Source organism: Ochotona princeps, chromosome 4 (assembly GCF_030435755.1).
Source record: "Ochotona princeps isolate mOchPri1 chromosome 4, mOchPri1.hap1, whole genome shotgun sequence".
Classification (NCBI taxonomy): domain Eukaryota; kingdom Metazoa; phylum Chordata; class Mammalia; order Lagomorpha; family Ochotonidae; genus Ochotona; species Ochotona princeps.
This window is the reverse complement of record NC_080835.1, coordinates 85,239,216-85,260,785: the sequence shown is the minus strand read 5'-3', so window position 1 is coordinate 85,260,785 and position 21,570 is coordinate 85,239,216. Positions and strand designations below refer to the sequence as shown.

General features: G+C 41.4%; 1 protein-coding gene across 2 annotated transcripts; it reads left to right on the top strand.

The window, feature by feature from the left end:
• The first annotated feature begins 758 nt into the window (after positions 1-758).
• Positions 759-21,341, top strand: BIRC3 (baculoviral IAP repeat containing 3). Of its 2 annotated transcripts, none has more exons than XM_058663980.1 (9): positions 759-1,030; positions 5,483-8,069; positions 8,176-8,275; positions 11,759-11,837; positions 13,762-13,810; positions 15,876-16,118; positions 20,336-20,590; positions 20,836-20,877; positions 20,988-21,341. In XM_058663980.1, the coding sequence occupies exons 2-9, from the start codon at positions 7,217-7,219 to the stop codon at positions 21,179-21,181; spliced, it is 1,815 nt and encodes a 604-aa protein (XP_058519963.1). In that variant the 5' UTR covers positions 759-1,030; positions 5,483-7,216; the 3' UTR covers positions 21,182-21,341. The 2 variants fall into 2 exon arrangements, with proteins under 2 accessions (XP_058519963.1, XP_058519962.1); XM_058663979.1 differs by having other exon boundaries at positions 759-1,036.
• Positions 21,342-21,570: the final 229 nt, after the last annotated feature.

Here is a 21,570-nt window from a genome sequence, read left to right as displayed (position 1 = left end):
CTGTGCCACAACCCTCGCCCCCCTGCCTGCCTTCCCCACATGTCCCCTCCACAGAGTGAAGCTCTGAACGCTGTTGGAGGGGTTTGCCTGTGGTGGGTGACTCTCTATTCTACTGTAGAATGCTGAAAGCAAATGTGCTCTCTCAGCCCACCTAACCTTTGCAAGTATTGTTGGTTAAGTTGCTTCAGGGTCCTCCCTCGGGAACAGGAGGACAGCAAGACAGTGCAGGTAGACACCTGCACCTCAGCTTCCCATGCCCACATCGCTGTAACTCACAGGCTTCCCTTGTGAGACGAAAGGCTCAAATGAGGAGGAGGTGTATTTTTAAAAAATAACCAAATCTACCCTACTTGTTAAAAATCCATCCAAAAAATAAGATAAAATAAAAGCCCATCAATATAAAACAAAAGTCATTTCAATCTTCAAAACAGAAAAAAAAATTAAAAGGAAAACTGCATGGTTTCTTTTTTTACATACCCTACATTTCCTTTCAGAAGTTTCATAATCTGAACTAAACATAAAAACAATCAGCGACGCCACAAATTTTCAGTGTATTTTTTGTTTTAATCCTGAACTCGCTGAGGCTGTTTGAGAAGACTGGAAAACCTGACCTCCAACTGTCCAGTACACATAGGCAGAGGGTGGAGGCCAGGGGTGTGGGGCTTTTCCAATGAGGCTGACCAGTGGCCTCTGCACTGGTTATCTAGATTTCCTTCCACGCAGGAACAATGGTGCAAAGGTCTTGCAGTAAATATGGTTAAGCAAGTCATCTTTCAGGGCTGCGGAAATCCCCGGGTGGGCTTGCCAGGCCACTGATTAAGGGGAAGTGCGTGTGGTTATTACCGCTGGAATTCCCCTCGGTCTTAAAAGGAAAGCACCGTGCTCATGCAAAGCGCAGGGTGCCTGGGACTGGAGGGTGGGGACGCGTTTAAAGGCAGCGTGAGACCGTGAGACCGCGGGGCGGCAGGTGGCACTGGCGAGGACTCGGCTTGGCGGTGCTGGCACGGTCGGCCTAGGCGACGGGGCTGCAGTGAGTGTACGTGTACCGGTGTCTGTGTCTCTGTGTCTGTGTGCGCCCCTCCAGCCACCTCTCAGGGAGGAGAAGGGGTGGTTCTGGGGGAGCAAAGGCAGTGGCACACCCTCCTCCCCCACCTCCCTTGGCGGCGGAGACTGCCTGCTGTCTGTCTGGCAGCACTGCGTGCCCAGGGCCGCTGGCTTGGCCACAGGCTTCCCTCATGCTTCCCTCCTCCCTTCGCATTCCTTCCCACCTTCCTGCTGGGTGTTCAGTTTCTGTTTGACTTGGGAGTGAACCAGCGGAATGGTGACTTTGACATCTTAATTTGATTGCCAAGAAGCGTCACCGGGGGCTTTGTGGGTGCCAGAAACGCTTCAGGACAGAGCCCAAAGTAGCCACTGGATCTGGCAGTCTCAGTGCAGTGCTTAAAGGAGCAGGTGGCAGATATACAGGGAAGCGTGCACTGTCCCCTAGTGATGTCTGTGGACCCAGCAGAGTAAATGCTGGAGGTGTTTGCTTGCTGCTAAATTAGCAGTTAGGTTAGCTGCATGTCGTGTTTACTGATCACAGTCTTTAAAAGCAGGTACTGCAAAAGCAGGTCCTCTTGATGCTGAGGCTCTTGTAGAGTGACTTGTCTAAGATCCCTTTCTGTAGTATTGGAGGCAAAGCCAGGTATTCAGCCATCACTGAGCAGTTTGGATCATTGATGTAAAAATCAATGTCCCTGATGCCATGCAAATGAGGGCACTGTGGTTGCGCATCTCAGCAAGCAAAAACATTGACTAACATTTTCATCTTCAGCGCCAAGACCCAGTGTGTACTTCTGCTCTGTGGATGTGGAGGGTGGGAGGGCTTGCAGTGAAGGAATTTGCAGTGCCCACGAGGCAAACAGAGAGGGGTCCTATCCTCCAGCCTCAGGGAGATGAATTTGCTGAGTGCCCAGCTGCTAGGAGGCAGGGATGTTGCCTACCAGAAACGATGTGGTCTGGAGAGAGATGACTAAGTCCATGAGCTGACCTGAGGAGGAACTGCCAGAAAGGAAAGAGGAAATCCAGGAGGTTGGTATTGGAGAAGGCAAGCATATTTCTAGGAGGAAGTGGGTTCCCGTAGCAGATCCTGCACTGCCCCTCGGTTCTGGCAGAGAAGGCCTTGGTGCCAGTTTAAGGAGTCCATGGGAGGGAAGATCATGGTGACGTTAACCATAAGTGCAGGTGCAGTTTTCCAACTCTGAAGGGTAAGTGAGACGCAGGGAAATAGCTACAAAGCAAAGTGGAATTGAGGAAGGATTTTGCTTGGCTGGAAAGCTAAGACTTAAGCCAGAATGTTCCAGGGAATGAAAAGGGCCAGTGCAAACTGACAACTGAAGGGATGAAGAATAAAATTTCTGAGGCAACAGGAGAGGATGGGATCCCTTGAAGAAGCAACTGGCAGGTTGTGAATAAGAACACATGGATGTGGGCTCGGCGGCGTGGCCTAGTGGCTAAGGTCCTTGCCTTGATCCCATACGGCCGCTGGTTCTGGTCCCGGCAGCTCCACTTCCTCTCTGTCTCTCCTCTTCTCAGTATATCTGACTTTGTAATGAAAATAAAATAAATCTTAAAAAAAAAAAAAGAACACATGGATGTGAAAGTGTGAGATAACTACGGCTCGTTGCTGTCCGCTCTCTTTGAGGAAGCAGAAGGCAGAGCAGTAGAAGGATGAGGGGGTGGGGAACGATGGAGCAGGGGAGGATACTGAAGGGTCAGAAAGAACAGTTTGTGGGAGCAGTTGGCCAGGGAGCAGGCCAGGGCCAGTAATGCTGTCTCATTCTGTAGAGAGGTATGCACTGTCTTGGACTAGGGATAGGGAATGGCTAAGACAGAGGTTGAATTGATCCAAAATTGACATCTTCACCTGCTTGTATGTATTGGTTGTTGTCTAAATTCCCACAACATCATGCATTGTTTCTACACGCCAGCTTAACATAAATAAATGTATGTAACTTAAGAAACAATATGTAATCATTTAAAAATATACCCACTGTAACTTTTTGATATAATTTTCCTCTCCACAAATAAATCTCTCTCTCATTTCCTCAAAATATGTCCCTCTTCATCTATCTTTCGCTTTGGTTACTTTAGATAGACAATGCTATTGTAAGAATTATATTTTTCTTATAATTCAATTGTAAGAAAAATGCCAGCCTCAGGTCAATTACAAATATTAACTGGGCCCGGCACAAAAGCGTAGTAGATAAAGTCTTTGCCTTGCACACCCAAGATCCCATATGGGCGCCGGTTCTAATCTTGGCAGCCCCACTTCCCATCCAGCTCCCTGCTTGTGGCCTGGGAAAGCAGTTGAGGACAGCGCAAAGCCTTGGGACCCTGCACCCATCTGGGAGATCTGGAAGAGGTTCCTGACTCCTGGCTTTGGATTGGCTCCGCTCCAGCCGTTGTGGCTGCTTGGGGAGTGAATCAACGGATGGAAGATCTTCCTCTCTGTCTCTCCTCCTCTCTGTATATCTGACTTTCCAATAAAAATAAATAAATCTTTAAACAAACAAACAAACAAAAAACAAATATTAACTGACATCTCAGTAGCAAGTAATCAAAATATGGTGCCAGCGTGGAGAGCAGGTGCCCTTTTAAAGATACAGCTGCTGCTCAGCTCTCTCCCTTGGGTTGCCATTCAGAAATACAGGACTGTGTTGTCACATTGTCTGGGTTTTGCCTTTTTTTTGTAGACGCTAATAATCTATAATGACAAGGGAAATCTATTACATTAAAAAAATTTGACAAGTAAGTAACTATAAATTTTAAAATGTGATCCAATAAAAACACGGTTTTAAAAATTGGCATTGTGTCAATCTTAATTTTCTGGTCTCTATAGTTGTATGTACTATGGTTATGTGAGATGATAACTTCCAGAAAACTGAGTATACGTGAAAACTCTTGAGCCCGGAACAATGGCTTCATTGGCTAATCCTCCAAATCCATGTGCCAGGATCCCATATGGGCACCATCCATCTCCTGGCTTGTTGCCTGGGACAACAGCGGAAGATAGCCCAAACTTCTAGTTCCTGGCTTTGGATCAGCTCAACTTTGGCTGTTGCAACCATTTAGGGCATGAACCAGCAGATGGAAGATCTTTCTGTCTCTCCTTTTTGCTGTAAATCTGATCTGCCTTTACAGTAAAAATAAATAAATTTAAAAGAAAAGAATAAATGAATCTTAAGACAAGAAGCAGGGACCAGCACCATGACATAGAAGTTAAACCTCCTTCTGTGGTGCCAGCATTCCATATGGGTGTATGTTCTGACCCAGCTCCCTTGGGAAAGTGGTGGAGTGTGGCCCAAGCCCTCGGGCCCAGCACCCTGTAATCCAGATTAAGTTTCTGGCTCCTGGCTCCTGGATGCCCCATCCCCAGATGTTATAACCATTTGGGAAGTGAACCAGTGAATGAACGACCTCTTTTTCTTTCTCTCTCTCTTTCTGAAGATTTATTTTTGTTTGAAAGTCAGATTTGCAGAGAGAATGAGAAACAGAGATGGAGATCTTCCATCCACTGGGTCATTCTCCCAATGGCTGCAGTGGCCAAAGCTGAAATGATCGGAAGCCAGGAGCCAGGAGCTAGGAGCCTTCTCTGGGTTTCTCATGTTGGTGCAGGGTCCCAAGAACTTGGGCCATCCTCTGCTGCTTGCCTGGCCAAAGCAGGGAGCTGGATCAGAAGCAGAGCACGCAGGGCACGCACGTGCGTCCATCTGGGATGCTGGTACTTCAGGTGGGGCTTAACCAACCAACAATGCCACAGCACTGCCCCAAGGTGGCTCTTTCTTTCCCTCTGTTTCTTTCTGTTGTAGCTCTGCCTTTCAAATAAAAATACTTTTTATTACAAAAGTAAAACAAAAATAGTAAAACATTATAAACCAATCCTATGTAAACCAAAACATAAAATATCCCCTTGTCACAAGACATTTTTGGTCTTTAGCTTATATTCCTCATTTTCTTTTTTTATTATTATATTTATATTTAGCGGTTTTTAGTATTCAAGTGAGATTTTACAGAATTTCGTGCACCTCACTTTCTATAATGTTTGCTACATCATCTTGTACATGGCAGATCCTCAGTTCAGTGTTTATAATGCTAAGCTAGTATTATACCCTATTATGGAGAAAGTTCTTTTTTAAAGACGTATTTTATTTTGATTTGAAGGCAGAGTTACAGAGAAGGAGAGACAGAGAGAGAGAAAGAGATCTTCCATCTGCTGTTTCACTCTCCAGACTGGCCAGAATTGGATCACATGAGTGGGTGGGTGGGAAACAGAGCAGCTGGGACTCAAACAAGTATACAGATGCGTTGCCTGCCCTTGATGGAGGCGTAACCTACTAAGCCATGCACCGGATGCTGGAGAAGGTGTTTTAGAAAGTTCGTTATATTATGTCTGTGAATTAGCTGACTTTTAAAACTGTCTTTTTGTTTTCTGAAACAGGTTTACAAAGGAAGCAAATTCTTCTACTTCTAGATCCCCCCAGTTTCTTCTATAAACCAAAACATCTCAACATGGAGGCTTAATTCCCTTCAAAGGGACTTAGTCTAATCTGGGGAGGTAGTTTTGTGCATGAGAAGAAATTAAATAATTTACTGGAGATTTTGTTATAAAACACAAACAATGTTAGTTTTTCATGTTGATGAATTATATGAATTAGATTGTGAGAGTGAAGAAGAGAGGTGCATGCTGCGGGGGCTCATTCTTGAAACACTGTTCTCCGGGTTGGCAAGGCAGCCTTCCATTGACTGCTGCATAGACTAGTAAAGCAACACCCGCATTTGTGAGGATTTAAAAATGATTGACAATTATCTAGAACAAAGAGTCAGTAATCAAACCTTGGAAAAGTTAGAAAAGTGTGCAAATGGAACCTCAATCTGTTAGACAGCTGCTGCCCCAAACTGGCAGTAACAGAACTCTGCGATAGACACAGCCAAGTTCAGGGAAATGGAAAAGATAAACATGATGGCCAGTGGAGATACTATCTAATTACAACTGCAATGATATTTTATAATGTCCAAAATTTGCTTTGGTCCAATGAACTGTTACATCTGAGAATGGTGGTAGATAGGTTACCTTCTGAGAAATGAACACACTTGTTCACAGAGAAAAGCTGCACAACAGTGATGAAAGCAAATAAAGGTTTTTCTGGCCGTGGGTGAAAGAATCATTGAGGTTAGACACAATGATTTACCTTTGGGGGAAGTAATCCCTGGGAGAGAGATAAGACAGTTCTCCAGCTGGGCACAAAGCCCTGAAATCAACAATTAGAAAACCCCAACATCTGTGAGACCCAGGAAACCGTGCTTGCAAATCACTGGTAAAGAAAACCACAATGGCTTGTCATTGGCCATTGACAGTATTATTATCACAGAACCTGTTTTATTGATGGCCAATAATTCATCGTTGAGGAATTCTTAATTGTGACAAGGTCTTTGCTGTTCAAATGGTAAATTTATTATTGTCTTTTTTTTTTTTATTGTCTTGGTAAATTCTGGTTTGAGGTATGTTATTGGTGAAGTAAGTTCTGATTCAAATTAAAGGTTCCCCAAACAAGACACCTGAAAAGATTTGTTATTTTATAACCATACGGAAATTATCTTAAGAAAGATTTTTTAAACCAAGGAAATAAAATATGTATATCATGACTCTTTTTGCAGAAATATCCTGAATATAATTATGAAGTACAATTTCATTATTGGTAGTTTACGACACAATGTGTGTTTGCAGCACCTGGGTGTGTTCAGTGTCTAGCCAAGTATGTATGCCATTAGGATGAAAAGTGGTCATTTTATCTTCAGGTTGTTGAGTGCTACTGGAGCAGGAATTGACCTGCTCATGCAGATGCCTGGAACTAAATGATGTTCTGATGGCCTAAAGCAGTTTAGCTTCCATGAAGCTTATTTTAATTTTCATCGCAGGTTACTCTGTCAGATCATGTATGCACTTGTGTGTATGAAGAAAGTAACATGGGGTGATCTCCACTGTCAGCTAAACATCTATCAGTATAGGATGCAGAACCTCACAGACATGAATTATAAATTCACAGTAGAAAAAAGAAACAAGTTTCTTATTATCAATGTTTAACTAATACGAAAACTAAGGAAATCAAAAGCAATGCACAAAACTACCTCCCCGGAGAAAGACTAGTCCCTGTTCCTTCCCTCGCACCTCATCATGGACATAGTAGAAAGTAGCGTCTTTTTAGCGAATTTGATGAAAAGCGCCAACTCTTTTGAACTGAAGTACGACCTTTCGTGTGAACTCTACCGAATGTCCACATACTCTACCTTCCCCGCCGGGGTCCCCGTCTCCGAGCGGAGTCTTGCCCGTGCTGGTTTCTATTACACTGGCGTGAATGACAAGGTCAAGTGCTTCCGTTGTGGCCTGATGCTAGATAACTGGAAACAAGGAGACAAGCCCATTGAAAAGCACAGAAAGTTGTATCCCAGCTGCAGCTTTGTTCAAAGTCTAATCTCAGGCAACAGTTTGGAAACAAATTCTCGGTCTACTTTTCCTTCTTCAGTAACAAATTCTACACATTCGTTCTTCCCAAGTTTGGAAAACAGTGGCTATTTTAGTGGTTCATATTCCAGCTTTCCATCAAGTCCTGTAAACTACAGAGCAAATCAAGAGCTTTCTACCTGCAGGGGGAGTCCTTACCACTCTGCGATGAGCACCGAGAAAGCCAGATTACTTACTTATCAGATGTGGCCGTTGACCTTCCTGTCACCAGTGGATCTGGCCAAAGCAGGCTTTTACTACATAGGGCCTGGGGACAGAGTGGCCTGCTTTGCCTGTGGTGGAAAATTGAGCAACTGGGAGCCGAAGGACGATGCTATGGCAGAACACCTGAGACATTTCCCCAACTGTCCATTTTTAGAAAACCAGCTTCAAGATGCTTCGAGATACACCGTTTCTAATCTGAGCATGCAGACACATGCTGCCCGCTTCAAAACATTCTTTAACTGGCCCTCAAGTCTTCTAGTTCACCCTGAGCAGCTTGCGAGTGCAGGATTTTATTATGTGGGTAAGAGGTTTGATCTGATTACAAAAAGTTTCATCATACGAGATCTTAGATATCTTAACTATCCAATTATGCATATTCCTAAGTTTTGGTTCAAAATTAATTCTAGGTCACAGTGACGATGTCAAATGCTTTTGCTGCGATGGTGGACTGCGGTGTTGGGAGCAGGGAGATGACCCGTGGGTGGAGCATGCCAAGTGGTTTCCAAGGTAATTGTTAGGACATTGTCTTGGCAAACTTCCCATCTGTGCTGAAATGGGTTACCTTCCAACCAACTGTGCTTTACCTTGCCTTTTTTGTTTGTTTGCTTTAAATATTTGATTTTTATGTGAAAGAGTATAGAGAGAGGATACACACACACACACACACACACACACACACACAGAAAGAGATCTTCCATTCTGTGGCTAATTCCCCAAAAGGCTGCACTGACCAGAGCTGAGCTGATGCAAAGCCACGAGCCAGGAGCTTTTTCTGATTCTCCTACATGGGTGGAGGGGTGATCCTCTGCTGTTTTTTCAGGTCATAAGCAGGAAGCTGTATTAGAAATGGAGCAGCCAGGACATGAACTGCTGCTCATATGAGGTGCCAGCACCACAGGTGAAGGCCTAGCCCCCTATACCACTGTGCTGGGTCCATTATCTTCCCTTTCTTTTTAAAAATATATTTATGAATAAATTTACAATTCATTTGCTTTAAAAAAATAATCAAAGGGTTTTGATGGGTTTAAGACAAAGAAAAATGTCTGATTTTATTTAATTATTAAAGAATGCCTATATTAAAATTGTATGTGTACATGGTTAGAACAAAGTTACACACTGGAGAGAAGTACAGAGAGAAAAAAACTTAAAATGACATGGTTACCATTTTAGTGGACATTGCTCAAGATATTGTCTTTTTGTGGTTGTTTGTTTTGAAATGGAGGCAGAGAGAGTAGGAGAGAGCACAGGAGAGTGCTCCATTCTGCTGGTTCACACCCCCAAATGTCCACAATACCTGGGCATTGAGTCTCCCACCTACGTGGCAGAAAATCAACTGCTTGAACAATCACCCGCTGGTCTCCAGGATCTGTATTAGCAGGAATTGAGTTTGGAGCCAGAACTGCAAGTTGAAACCAGCCACTCCACTGTGGGCTACAGAGTGTCTTCATTGCTAGGCTACATGCCTGCTCTGCAGGTATCTCCCTATGTATTTGTACACAGACACATAAGTGTATGTAATTTTAGATGTAGTAGTTACTACACATAATTTTATCAATCAGTATATGTTTTAGACATATTTCCTTTCATTAAACTAAATTTTCCTAGGTGAATAAAATAGTGAAATAAAATATAGATCCCTTAGTATTATGAAGTTTCTTTGTAACAGGATAGAAGAAAAAGTTTTTAAAAACCTGAAGTTATAAAGCATGTTGGAAGATAGTAAATACTGTGGATTAAAACAAGAGACAGGGCCTAGCGCGGTGGCCTAGAGGCTGAGGTCCTCGCCTTGAACACGCTGGGATCCCATATGGGTGCTGGTTCTAATCCCAGCAGCTACACTTCCCATCCAGCTCCCTGCTTGTGGCCTGGGAAAGCAGTTGAGTGCGGCCCAAAGCCTTGGAACCCTGCACCCACGTGGGAGACCCAGAAGAGCTCCTGGGGGAGGTTCCTGGCTCCTAGCTTAGGATAGGCACAGCGCTGGCTGTTGAGGTCACTTGGGGAGTGAATCAGCGAACGGAGGATCTTTGTCTCTCCTCCTCTCTGTATATCTGACTTTGCAATTAAAAATAAATAAATCTCTAAAAAAACAAAAACAAAAAAACCAAGAGACAAGGGAGACAAAGCAGACAAGTGGCAAGTTGCAGTGTGAAATACATCAGGGTCTATCTGTTCTCATTACATTTATTTTTAGAATGTATAAAATTTATTTTTTTTTATTAATTGCATTGCATTATGTGACATAGTTTTGTAGGTACTGGGAGTGTTCTCATTACATTTTATGTTTTACTGTCATGTCTTACACTCTTGACTTTTCTACTTTATCTCAGTCAGCTCAGATCCAGAACTGTATTTTTCCTAATGTTACTTAATGTTAATTACTATATTTGGCATTCTAAACCACTGTTATTATATATAAACTTTTCAATTTAGGACTTTATTTGTAACAATTTCATGTCCCCTAAGCATTGCAGGTTTAAACACCTGTGAATAGAGCTGGCCATTTGGCCAAAGACATTGAATAAGACACATACATCCCACTTTGGAATGCTTGGGCTTGATGCCTGCCTTTGGCTCCTGACTCCAGCTTTTTGCTAAAGCAGACTTGGAGGAACTGGTGCTGGTTCAAACCGTTGTATTTTTGTCATTCACATAGGAGACCTGGATTGTGTTCCTGGCTCCTAGCTCTTAGCTGCAACACAGGCTTAGCCCTGGCAGTTTAGGGAGTGATCCAATAGATAGGAACTCTCTCTCTGCCTACCCCACTCCCTGCCCCACCTTCTCAAATAAATACTTTTATCTATTATTTTAATTACAAAGACTAAAAAGAACACTTAAGGGACTAGACTTGCAGCTAAGCAAGGAAAACTATAGCCTGTAACACAGGCATCCCACGTAAGTGCCTGTGCAAGTCCCGGCTGCTCCACTTCTGATCCAGCTTCCTGCTAGGCACCTAGGAAAGCAATGGAGGATGGCCCAAGAGTTTGAGCCCAGGCACCCATGTGGAATGCTTGGATGGAGCGTCAGTATCCTGACCTCAGCCTGGATAGTATATGGAAGATCTCTTTCTCAGTCTCTCCCTCTGTCTCTGAAACTGTATGTTTCAAAAAAGTAAACAGATCTTTAAAAACAGACATTAATTTAAAAAGAGCACTTACATAGGTTTCCTGATAAGTGTTACTAACTTTATATTGTGGTAATTTTGTTCATATACAGAATGAATGGTAGTGTTAAGTACTTGTTTTGCACTTAAATCTGACAGTGAGTATATATTATCTATATGTTGCCATATTTGTGAGTATGTGGTATGAGAAAATGTGTTGTTCCCTCTTCTTCTCATATCCCTGTTTGTGCATGTTTAGTTTTGAAGCTATCATGGAGATGAGCAGCATCATTTACTTGGAGGATTTTCTCCCTTCCTGTTCTGTTTTTAGTGTCATGGATCAGGGTGTCTTCCGGAACCAGAGCATCTAGAAGCTCCACGGACCTTGCTGGGCAACAGCAGGCTAAGAGGCTATAGACCCTTATTCAGAGCCATGGCAGAGTACCAGCTATAGCCTCCCTCTTGGCTTTGCCAATTTGCGCAGTGTCTCTTATAGCTTCCCACATACCAAATACATAGTGAAGTGATCATATGTGTGTTTGTGTTCATTTGAAATATCTGCCAGTCCACAAACAGCTGGATGAGCTCTGCACAAATTAAGAAATATGTTTCAGGCTTTTCAAACTCCACTGAAGCATACAGTATACTGGCAGATATACGATAGCAAGACCAATAATTAACCAAATAAAAGTTATCAAATATTGTTACTTATATAGTAATAGGTTTGTAAATCATTCAAACTAAAAGGAAAAATGTTCTAGTAAACTTGACAAATGCCGAACTAGATTTGAAATGGAGCAAACACCCAAAGATGGAGAATTTGCATGATAATATTTGCATTTGACTTTTAGAAAATAATCTACCCAAACTTTATTTTGTTTCCATTTTAGGTGTGAATACTTGATAAGAATTAAAGGGCAGGAATTCATCAGTCAAGTTCAGGCCAGTTACCCTCATCTACTTGAACAGGTAGGAAAGGGTCATTTTATTGTTTTTGCTTGTTTGTTTTTTAATCATTGATTAACAAGAGAAAAGCTGTTTTTTCTATAATTATAGGAAATTCTTAATTTCTATAATTATAGAAAATACAAAGGGTGTTTTATGACACACAAATTTGTGAAGCGTTCCATATTTTATTTGATTTTATTTTTTTTGCAACAATACTTGCTTTTTTATTAACCTTTTTTTTTTTTGAAAGTGGGTAATACCATTGTTTCCACATCAATATCATTTTACCCTGTGTCTGGGGTCAGGGAAAAAAACAAAGGGAAAAGCCCCACCCAACCTCCCACCCATCCCAGATCCCCAATGGAAGGCGCGCTCTGAGGGTCCTGCTCATATAGTTTTGATAATTCATCAGTTCTGGATTGCTGCCAATCTCTCAATTCCAATCGCAATGAACCCTATTCAGAATCCACTGGCTGACAGTCTCTTCATGGTTCGGGTCCTAAGATCAGCAGTTCAGTTGGAGGGATCTCCAAAGAAACTTGATCGGAGATGATCCCAAACCTGATTCTTGAGCGAGTTTGCTAGTACAGCGTCTGACACCGTCCGTCACACCAATCAGTTTATGCTCATGCTGGTTGTTGGGATTGCTGGGTTCGTTCTGTTTCCAGCCCTGTCTTCCTCGTGAACCAACGGGTGTTGTAGTCCAGTTCGATCCTGCCCACTTCATGCTCGGTCCTCACGCAAACCAGTTGGAGCTGCAGCCTAGTTGGGGTGACTCCCCATAACCCCCACCAGTTCTGCCCCCTACCCTGGTTCCCATGCTTGCCAGTACGCACCGCACGCTTGTCAAGTCTGTCCCACATCCTGTTTAGCTCTTGCACATGTCAATGGGCATTGAAGCCCAGCTCAACCCAACCAACCTACTATCCAGCCCACACACCTACTGGCAGGTGCCCTTCTGTACAGCCACCCCTGCCCCGTCCTGGTGTTCGTGCTGTCCAATGAGAGTGGTAGCCCCGAAGGAGGTGCCCACTATTTCCCTTCTAGGCTACACTCACTCCCAGATTATGTACTCTCCAGCATTCCATATTTTAAAAAAATTAAAACAAGAGGTGTTTTAGAAATGCATTTCTTTATAAACCTCAAAATTATCTTAGAAGCCACTACTATTTGGAGAAATATATATTCTTAATTAGTAACATCCTAACAATGAATTTGGTAGATTTTTAAAAAGTGTTTCTCTGATCAAGTTGCAATAGATTAAACTGAGGGGGGAAACTGGCCATAGTAGTAGCAATAATAGTTTTGCTATGAATATTTTTCTTAAAAAGAATTTAGGACAAAGAATCCTGTTGTTCTTTCTAATTTTAGAATAGCAGGTAAAAATTTATGCAATGGCATTTCAAGAGTTTATGAAAAATGGGATTAAAATATATTTTGAAGCATAATAACTTTCAAATCCATACAGTTTTTTGTAAGAACTTTCCATAATAAGTGGTTTTATGGGTTTTTGAAAACTACTCTGAAAATACTTTGATAGTTAAACAGCTCTCCGCCAGAGTCAGTGACTGACGTAGGACTTCACTTATCTCAGAGGTGACCCAGGGAAGGTGAGAGCTGGCAATGAAAGGCAATCGAATGTTTCATGGATCACTGAAAAGGTGTGACTCTTCCTGCCCAATGAAAATAAGTTTCAGATATACATTAACACAGAAACTCTGCTAGTTTTTGCCTAGAGAATAGCTTGTGATTGCTTCTCGGCCTTTTGGCTAAGATCAAGTGAGAATAGCTTTTGAATCTAAATGAACAATGTCTATGATTAAAATATATTTTTCTAGTAAGTCATTCTGCAGTAAGTTGAATAAAATTGTCTATTGATTTGTTTTTATTGCAATATCAGGATAAGATCTGTGTTTTAATTGACATACATTTTTGCCTCCTATAGCTGTTATCCACATCAGATACTCCAGAAGATGAAATTGCAGAGCCACCAAGTAAGTACATTGAATGCTGCATTGTAATGCAACTGTTTGGTACTGTTGAGATCGGAAATTAATAAGAATAATGTATATTTGTGTCAGTTAATACTTTCAGCACACTTTCAAATACATTATGTTGATTTCATTCAGGTTTGAGTGTGTATCAAATTTGCTTAGAGAACTTTTCTAGTTTCTCAGACCTGAAATGAATCAACATATCTAAGGCTAAGACTTGAGCACCTATAGTCTTAATAACTACAGACATCTAACTCATCCCTGATTCTTGGACCAGTGTGGAAACAAATGTATCATAACATTAAATCGATAACATATTCTTTCTGTGATGTGAGTAGGGTAGAATATGTACTCTTTCTTTTTTAAGATTTTATTCATCTTTACTTGAAAAGTAGATTTATAGAGAAGGACAGGCACAGAGAAAGATCTTCCATCTACTGGTTCACTACCCAAATGGCCACAATGACCAGAGCTGAACTGATCTGAAGCCAAGAGCCAGGACCTTCTTCTGGGTCTCCTTCATAAGTGCAGGGTCCAAGTACTTGGGCCATCCTCCACTGGAGCAGCTGGGACTCAAAACAGCATTTGTATGGGATATTGGCATCACAAGCAACAGTTTTACTCACCATGATACGCTCTGGCCCTGATTAGTTAAAATTTGAATGAGCCCATCTTTGTATTATCTTTCAATTTGATTCCTAATTTATTGTGTATCTGCTGATCTAAGGGAAGAATAGAGGACAGAATAAATGTAGTTTCGGCTCTCATGAGCTAATAATCTATAGGACACAAATAACCACACAGATAGGGGAAAGGCCATTATAAGAGAAGTGAAGTGTAGTATGAGAATGCATGAGAGGCAATTATTTTACTTATTTAAAGATTTATTTTACTTGAAAGTCAAAGTTACAGAGAGAGAGAGAGGAGAGAGAGGAGAGAGAGTGTTAATCCAAATCCAGGAGCCAGGAGCTTCTTGCAGGTCTGCCACATGGGTGCAGGGGTGCAAGGGCTTGAGCCACACTGTGCTGCTTTTCCAGGCCATAAGTAGGGAGCTGGATCAGAACTGGAGCAGTCGGGATACAGACCAGTGCACATAGGGGATGGTGCTGCAAGCGAAGGATTAGCCTGATAAGTCACCACACTGGCCCCAGTTATTTTTTCATTTCTTTAAAAAAGATCAATTTTGTTTATTTGGAAAGCAGAGAGTGCAAGAAGGAGAGAGAAAATGATCCTCCATCTGCTGGTTTACTTCTCAAATGGATGCAGTAGCTGGAGCTGGACTAGGCCAAACCAGTAACCAGGAATCTGCCATGTTGGTAAAGGGTCCCAAGACCTTCAGTCATCTTCTGCTGCCTTCCCAGGAGCAGTAACAGTTAGATGGGAAGTAGAGCAGCCAGGACTTGAACCTGCACCCACATGTAATGCTGGCATTGCAAAGCCAGCCTCCAGATCCATGATTTTAAAAGTCACTCTGGTTGTGTTCTTGAGAACATTCTAGAAGGAAGAGATATTGTAGAAAGCCATTGTAATAGTAGAGGAAATTGAAGACTGTGGACTCTTAAAAATCTATGAAATTATTTGATTTAGGAAACTCATTTATTCATTCTACCTACAGTAGAAAGAAAGGCTCTTCATTTTTAAAAATTAATTCATTTATTTGAGAGAGAGGAAGAGATATATATAGAGAGATCTTCCATCTGTGGGTTCATTCCCAAATGGCAACAGCATCAGGGCCAGGCCAGATTGAAGCCAGGATCGAAGAGCTTCTGCTGGATCTCTCACATGGGTGCGGGACACTTGGACCATCTTCCACTGTCTTCCCAAGGCACGTTATCAGGGAGTGGAATTGGAAGTGGAGCAGCTAGGTCCTGAACTGGCACTCATATGGAATGCCGGTCACAAACAGTGGCTTTAGTGCTATGCCACCTCTCCAGTCTTAGTACAATCTTAGCACAAAATAATACTACCTATAGACTTTCTGGATTTTATCTTTTTGATCATGTAGTATCTTTCAGTTGAAAAAATATGCAGACTCTTATTGCGTATGAAACTTTCTGTTCCATAGTTGTTCATTTTGGACCTGGAGAAAACCATCCAGAAGATGCAGTCATGATGAATACGCCTGTGGTTAAAGCTGCTTTGGACATGGGCTTTAGCAGAAGGCTGGTGAAACAGACAGTGCAGAGCAAAATCCTGGCAACTGGAGAGAACTACAAAACCATCAGTGATCTGGTGTTGGATTTGCTGAACGCAGAAGATGAAATAAGGGAAGAGGAGAAGGAAAGAGCAACTGAGGAAAAAGAATCAGGTACTTGTATTGTTGATATAGTCTATTTCCACAAGAATTGGATCATCAACCTTTCAAAGCTACTGAAAACACGCTCATCAGTTCAGCCAACCTAGTTACATTTTCCTGTGGTTAATATTCTTAATTCAAATTCTAAAAAAAAAAATACGTCCCATTAAATTATATTTAATTTGGTCATTAAGCTGAAAATGCATGCAATAAATGCAAGTATTGTTTTTTCCTTAGTTCATGTTTTTACTCTGAGTGGTTGTCTTTGCATGCAGTTATTCAAGACACATTTTTCATCCCCAATAGTTGTTCATCCCTCTCTGCTGTTAATCTGCATGGAGACAGAAAATGTTGCTTATCATCAGTATCAATTGTCAGGACAATCGTCTGTCTCAGCTTTGACTGTGAACTAATGCACAAGCCATGATTAGTCCCTTCGTGTCCACACGGGAACTGCCTTCTCCCCAGTGGCACTCTGATATATAGGCAAGGCCCCAGGTGCTGTTTCACATTCTCTGACGACAGATTACCCTAGTCCTTCCATCCTGGCCGTGTCTACTATTCTGTTCTGCCTTGTATGCCCTTCACAACGTCTCTTCCTCTGAGCATGTCCATTCTCATCTGGCTCCTCTGACTGCTCTCGGCACTCTAGCCTAGACAAAGAGAAGTGCTTCCTTCTTTCCCAAGTGTGACCCAGTCCAATAACTCCCTTTAACACAGCTGCAACAGACTTCAGCTTTTCACAAGCTCTCGCTGGAGACTTAGGGATAACAGAGGGCACTGCATTACATGTGGGGGTTTACAGCTGTAACTGGAAGTGAATTCTCTAATGTCCCTAAACCCATCCTCATAAGTTTCTCTGTCTGGCTCCTGGTTTACCTCTGTATAGCTCTGGCCAGTTTACAGAACGTGACAGGGAGAATCTGAAGCATTTATCAAAGCCCAGAAAAAAGAAAAGTACCCCTTATCTGTATCCAAGACTGTCTGGAATCTTTCTTCCTAGCATGATTAAACCAGTTGTCTACTTAGTTCAGGGAGGGATTAACCCTATCCCTGCCCATAAAGACAAACTTGTCTTCTGGTGTGATCCAGAGATACTTAACAAGACCATAGAAATACAGCATCGGCCATTTCCTGATTCCTCAGTCCTGAACAGCACCAGTGCAGCAGCAACATAGTTCAAGTTCATCTTTGTCCAGCACAATTACCTTCCTCACTGTGAAGTCAAGATTAAACGAGGCTGCTCTTTCCGACATGGTCCTCTCAGTCTTTCCAGTTTTAGCCCGTGTGGCAGCTGTCGCTCAGAAAACACACAGCATCTCAGCAATTGTTGAGACACTGTCCACCCCATATCTAAAACCACTTACCTATTTCTCCCAGAGAAAATTAACTTCCTTTCTTCCAAAGAAAGTCTCCAGAGGTGATCCCAAGGTGATGTACGATGATTTACACTTGTCACAAGGAGCCTTAGCATCTCAGCTTCACCATTCCATCTTCATCCGCTTCCTGTGCTTTCTGCTAACATGTGTACTCAACCAGTGCTTTTTGAATGATTGAATGAATAATGAGGTTCATTTTCACAAGAACAGTGGGTGAATAATTTATTCATGGTGTGTGATTAAAGAAGCAATTTAGGATATATTTTTTCCAGAATATGAGAATAATTAAAGAATATTTAGATCTTGGGCCTGGTGCAATAGCCTGGTGGCTAAAGAACTCACCTTGCACACAGTGGGATACCATGTGTGCACTAGTTAGTCTCCTTGCTGCTCCACTTCCCTTCCAGCTTCCACCTGTGGCCTGGAAAAGCAGTGGATGATGGCCCAAAGGTTTGAGACCATACACCCACGTGGGAGACTTGGAAGAAGCTCCTGGCTCCTGGCTTTGGATTGGAGCGCAGCTCCAGGCATTGCCCCAGGCACTTGGGGAGTGAACCAGTGGACAGAAGATGTTTCTGTATCTCCTTTTCTCTGTACATCTGCCTTTGCAAAAAAATATTTTTTTAAAAAAAGAATATTTAGATCTTAGGCCATGAAACAGTCTATGACTTTGAAATCAGACTTTTTCCAGCTGTTAGCAATCAACCGTCAGTGATCTTAAGAACTTTGGAGAACTCATTATATTAAGTTATGTAAAAGGTAATTAAAAAAATAAATCTTAGCGGGGATGGTGCAGTGACAAAGCAAACTAACTTTCACCTGTGACACCAGCATCCCGTATCGCGCTGGTTTGTGTCCTGCCTGTTGCACTTCCAATCCAGCTCCTTGCTAACGGCCTGGGAAAGCAGGAGAGAACAGCCCAGAACCTGGCCCCTGCCCCCTTGTGGAAGACCTTGGAAAAGCTCCTGGCTCCCAGCTTTGTACTGGACAAGTTCTGGCTGCTGCAAACCTTTAAGGGGTAAACCAGCAGATGGAAGATCTCTTTCTCTGTTTCTCTCTCTCTCTCTCTCTCTGTAATCCTCTTAAGCAAAATTTCTTATTAAAAAATAAAACTTAGACTGAAAAGTTAACATACTTCAATACTAAGTATAAATTATTTTTATTAGTTTTATTTTCTAATATATCGCTACTATCCCAATGAAGACTGTTTTCTATTTATATAAACTGGACAAATTTCACAAATATCACGATACTTAGTACCTTAATGTCATTTCACTCCCGACCCTCCCTCAATGAACACAATTTAATAGATTATAATCTTCATATCTCCTTTTGCTACTATTTTTGAGTTCCTATTCTAAATCACTAAGGCTTTGTTGTCCATTTGTTCATCAGATATTTATGAAACACTGACTCTGTGCCAGACACTATCCTAAGATCTAGTCTGTTCTCATTTATTCTTAGAGATCTTCAAAATATATCTGTAGCCTTGACTTCTTGACTAGGCACCACTTTTTAAAATACTCATATTTATTTATTTAATTACTTGACATAGTCAGTGTTTAAATCCAACAATCATCTCTTCCAAAGTAGTTCTTCTGACAGCCCCAATTTCAACTGTTAGGTTACAAAAGTAGCTTTATGGATCATGGTAAAATATATGATAATTAAGAAATATTAGATTCCTAAGTCATATTATTAAGACAGTTTTGATCTTTAAGTGGGGAGTTAGATGATCCTGTGAGACATAGCAGTGGTCATTGAATTCTGATCTCAGCGCTGTGGCGCCGGCATTCCATAGTAAGTGCCAGTTCGTGTCGTGGCTGCTTCACTGCTGAATCAGCTCCCTGCTTATGGCCTGGGAGGCCAGTGGATGGTGGTCCAAGTTCTTGGGACCCTGTACCCATGTAGGAGGACCAAAGAAAGTTTTTGGCTCCCAGCTTCCAATCGTCTCAGCTCTGGCTATTTAATAAGTGTGGCCATTTGGGGCCATTTTGGCCAAGTGAATGGAGAACCCTTTTTCTCTCTTAAAATAAAAATTATTGACATTTTCTCCTTACTGTAAAGTAGGTAGTCGCAATATGCTTAATTCAGGGAAAATGGTTAAAATTTCAGCTTAATATAGAATATTGAAGACATTTTATGGCAGAATAATAATTTAAGAAAAAATTAAATTCTCTTGATTTTTGCCTTTCCCCATTTGAGTAGTTTGAATTGAAATTTCTATTTCATTAGATTCTTTTTGTAAAAAGATATTATTTACTTATTTGAAATGCAGTGTTTCAGAGAGAGGTGAGAGAGACACAGATTTTTCCTCTCTGCTGGTTCACTCTCTAAATGGCCATTCACAATGGCAAGGCTTGGGCCAGGCAGAAGCCAGGAGTCAGGAGCTTCTTCCAGGTCTCCCATGTGGGTGCAGGGGCCCAAGCACTTGGACTATCTTCTGTGTTTTCCTAGGCCATTAGCACGGAGCTGGGAGGGAGGTGGAACAGTTGGGACTTGAACTAGCACCCACATGGGATCGTGGCATGGCAGATGGTGGCTACAGTGCTTTCAATTTACTTGATTCACTGTGGCTGCATTATCTCAGTGTGTTAAATGAGGATGCTAGTACCTACCACAAAGGGCTCAGTTAAGGTAAAATTATTTAATACATGTTAGGTGCTTAATCAGTGCTCTGGTCAGTCTGTCTTTTAATTTGCACCATTAATAAGTAAGTACAGGGGACTAGCTAGCCCCAGCCTGGAGATGAACATCAGTGCCTCGCTGTGAATGAAGGATAGTTTCCATTCAGGTGTGGGAAGAAGGCTATAAGCAGAGTTTGAACATGCTTGTTTTTATCTTACCAAGGTGACCTAGTGTTAATCCGGAAGAATCGAATGGCACTTTCCCAACACTTGAGCTGCGTGATTCCAATTGTAAACCGTCTTCTAACTTCTGGAGTGATTAATGAGCAAGAGCATGTTATTATTAAACAGAAAACACAGACATCTTTTCAAGCCAGAGAATTGATTGATACAATTCTAGTAAAAGGAAATACGGCAGCCACCATATTTAAAGAATCTTTACAAGAAACTGATCCTATATTATACCAGCGTTTATTTGGTGAGTGCTAAGAAGTTATTTCTGGGAATTTTCCATTCAACTGAAAGTAGGATTTCAATAATAATTGGTGATTATTGGAAATAATTCAATTTAATTCATAAACATAAATTGTATAAGAGAAAAACTTTTGTTGCCTTGGCATTATTCATATTTGATCCAAAATGAAGCTGTTCCTTTGAAAAGACACTCTAGGGCTAACTGTTGCTTATGTTTGTCATAGTAATGCTTTCCTTTTTTCCCCTTAGTGCAAAAGGACATCAAGTATATTCTTACAGAAAATGTCTCAGGTAATAGCATTAACACTTTAAATTAGTAGAAAACATTGCTTTTATTTTCTTGGTTTTTCATGGAAAGAGAAGCAAATGGCTATTGGCTAAAAATTCTTTCCTTCTTTTAGATTTACCAATGGAAGAACAATTGCGGCGATTACAAGAAGAAAGAACATGTAAAGTGTGTATGGACAAAGAGGTGTCTGTCGTGTTTATTCCTTGTGGTCACCTAGTTGTATGCAAAGATTGTGCCCCTTCTCTAAGAAAATGTCCTATTTGTAGAGGTACAATCAAGGGTACAGTTCGTACATTTCTTTCATAAAGAAGACTGAAAACTGTCTAAAGTTTAGAATTAATGCATTAAAGGTATCATAATTAACTTCTATATTCTATTTGTTACTGATTTTGCTGCAAATGTTTTATTTGCAACTCAGAAAAATGTTTATAGAAGTATATTTACATAAACCAATATATATGTGGAACATGTGGAAGTGTCTGTTTTAGATAGCAAGACAATACTATATTACAAACATAAAACTCAGCCAAAACTGCAGGAATATTGAAATTCTAAATGGAGCAGGATTTAAGATATTGGCATTTTTACCTTTCAGAATATTGCAGAGTAGTATTAAGTATCAAGGAATTCCTTGTTCCTTTTAAAATTTTATTATTTTTAATATAAACTTTATTTCAGAATACTTTTAAATGTAC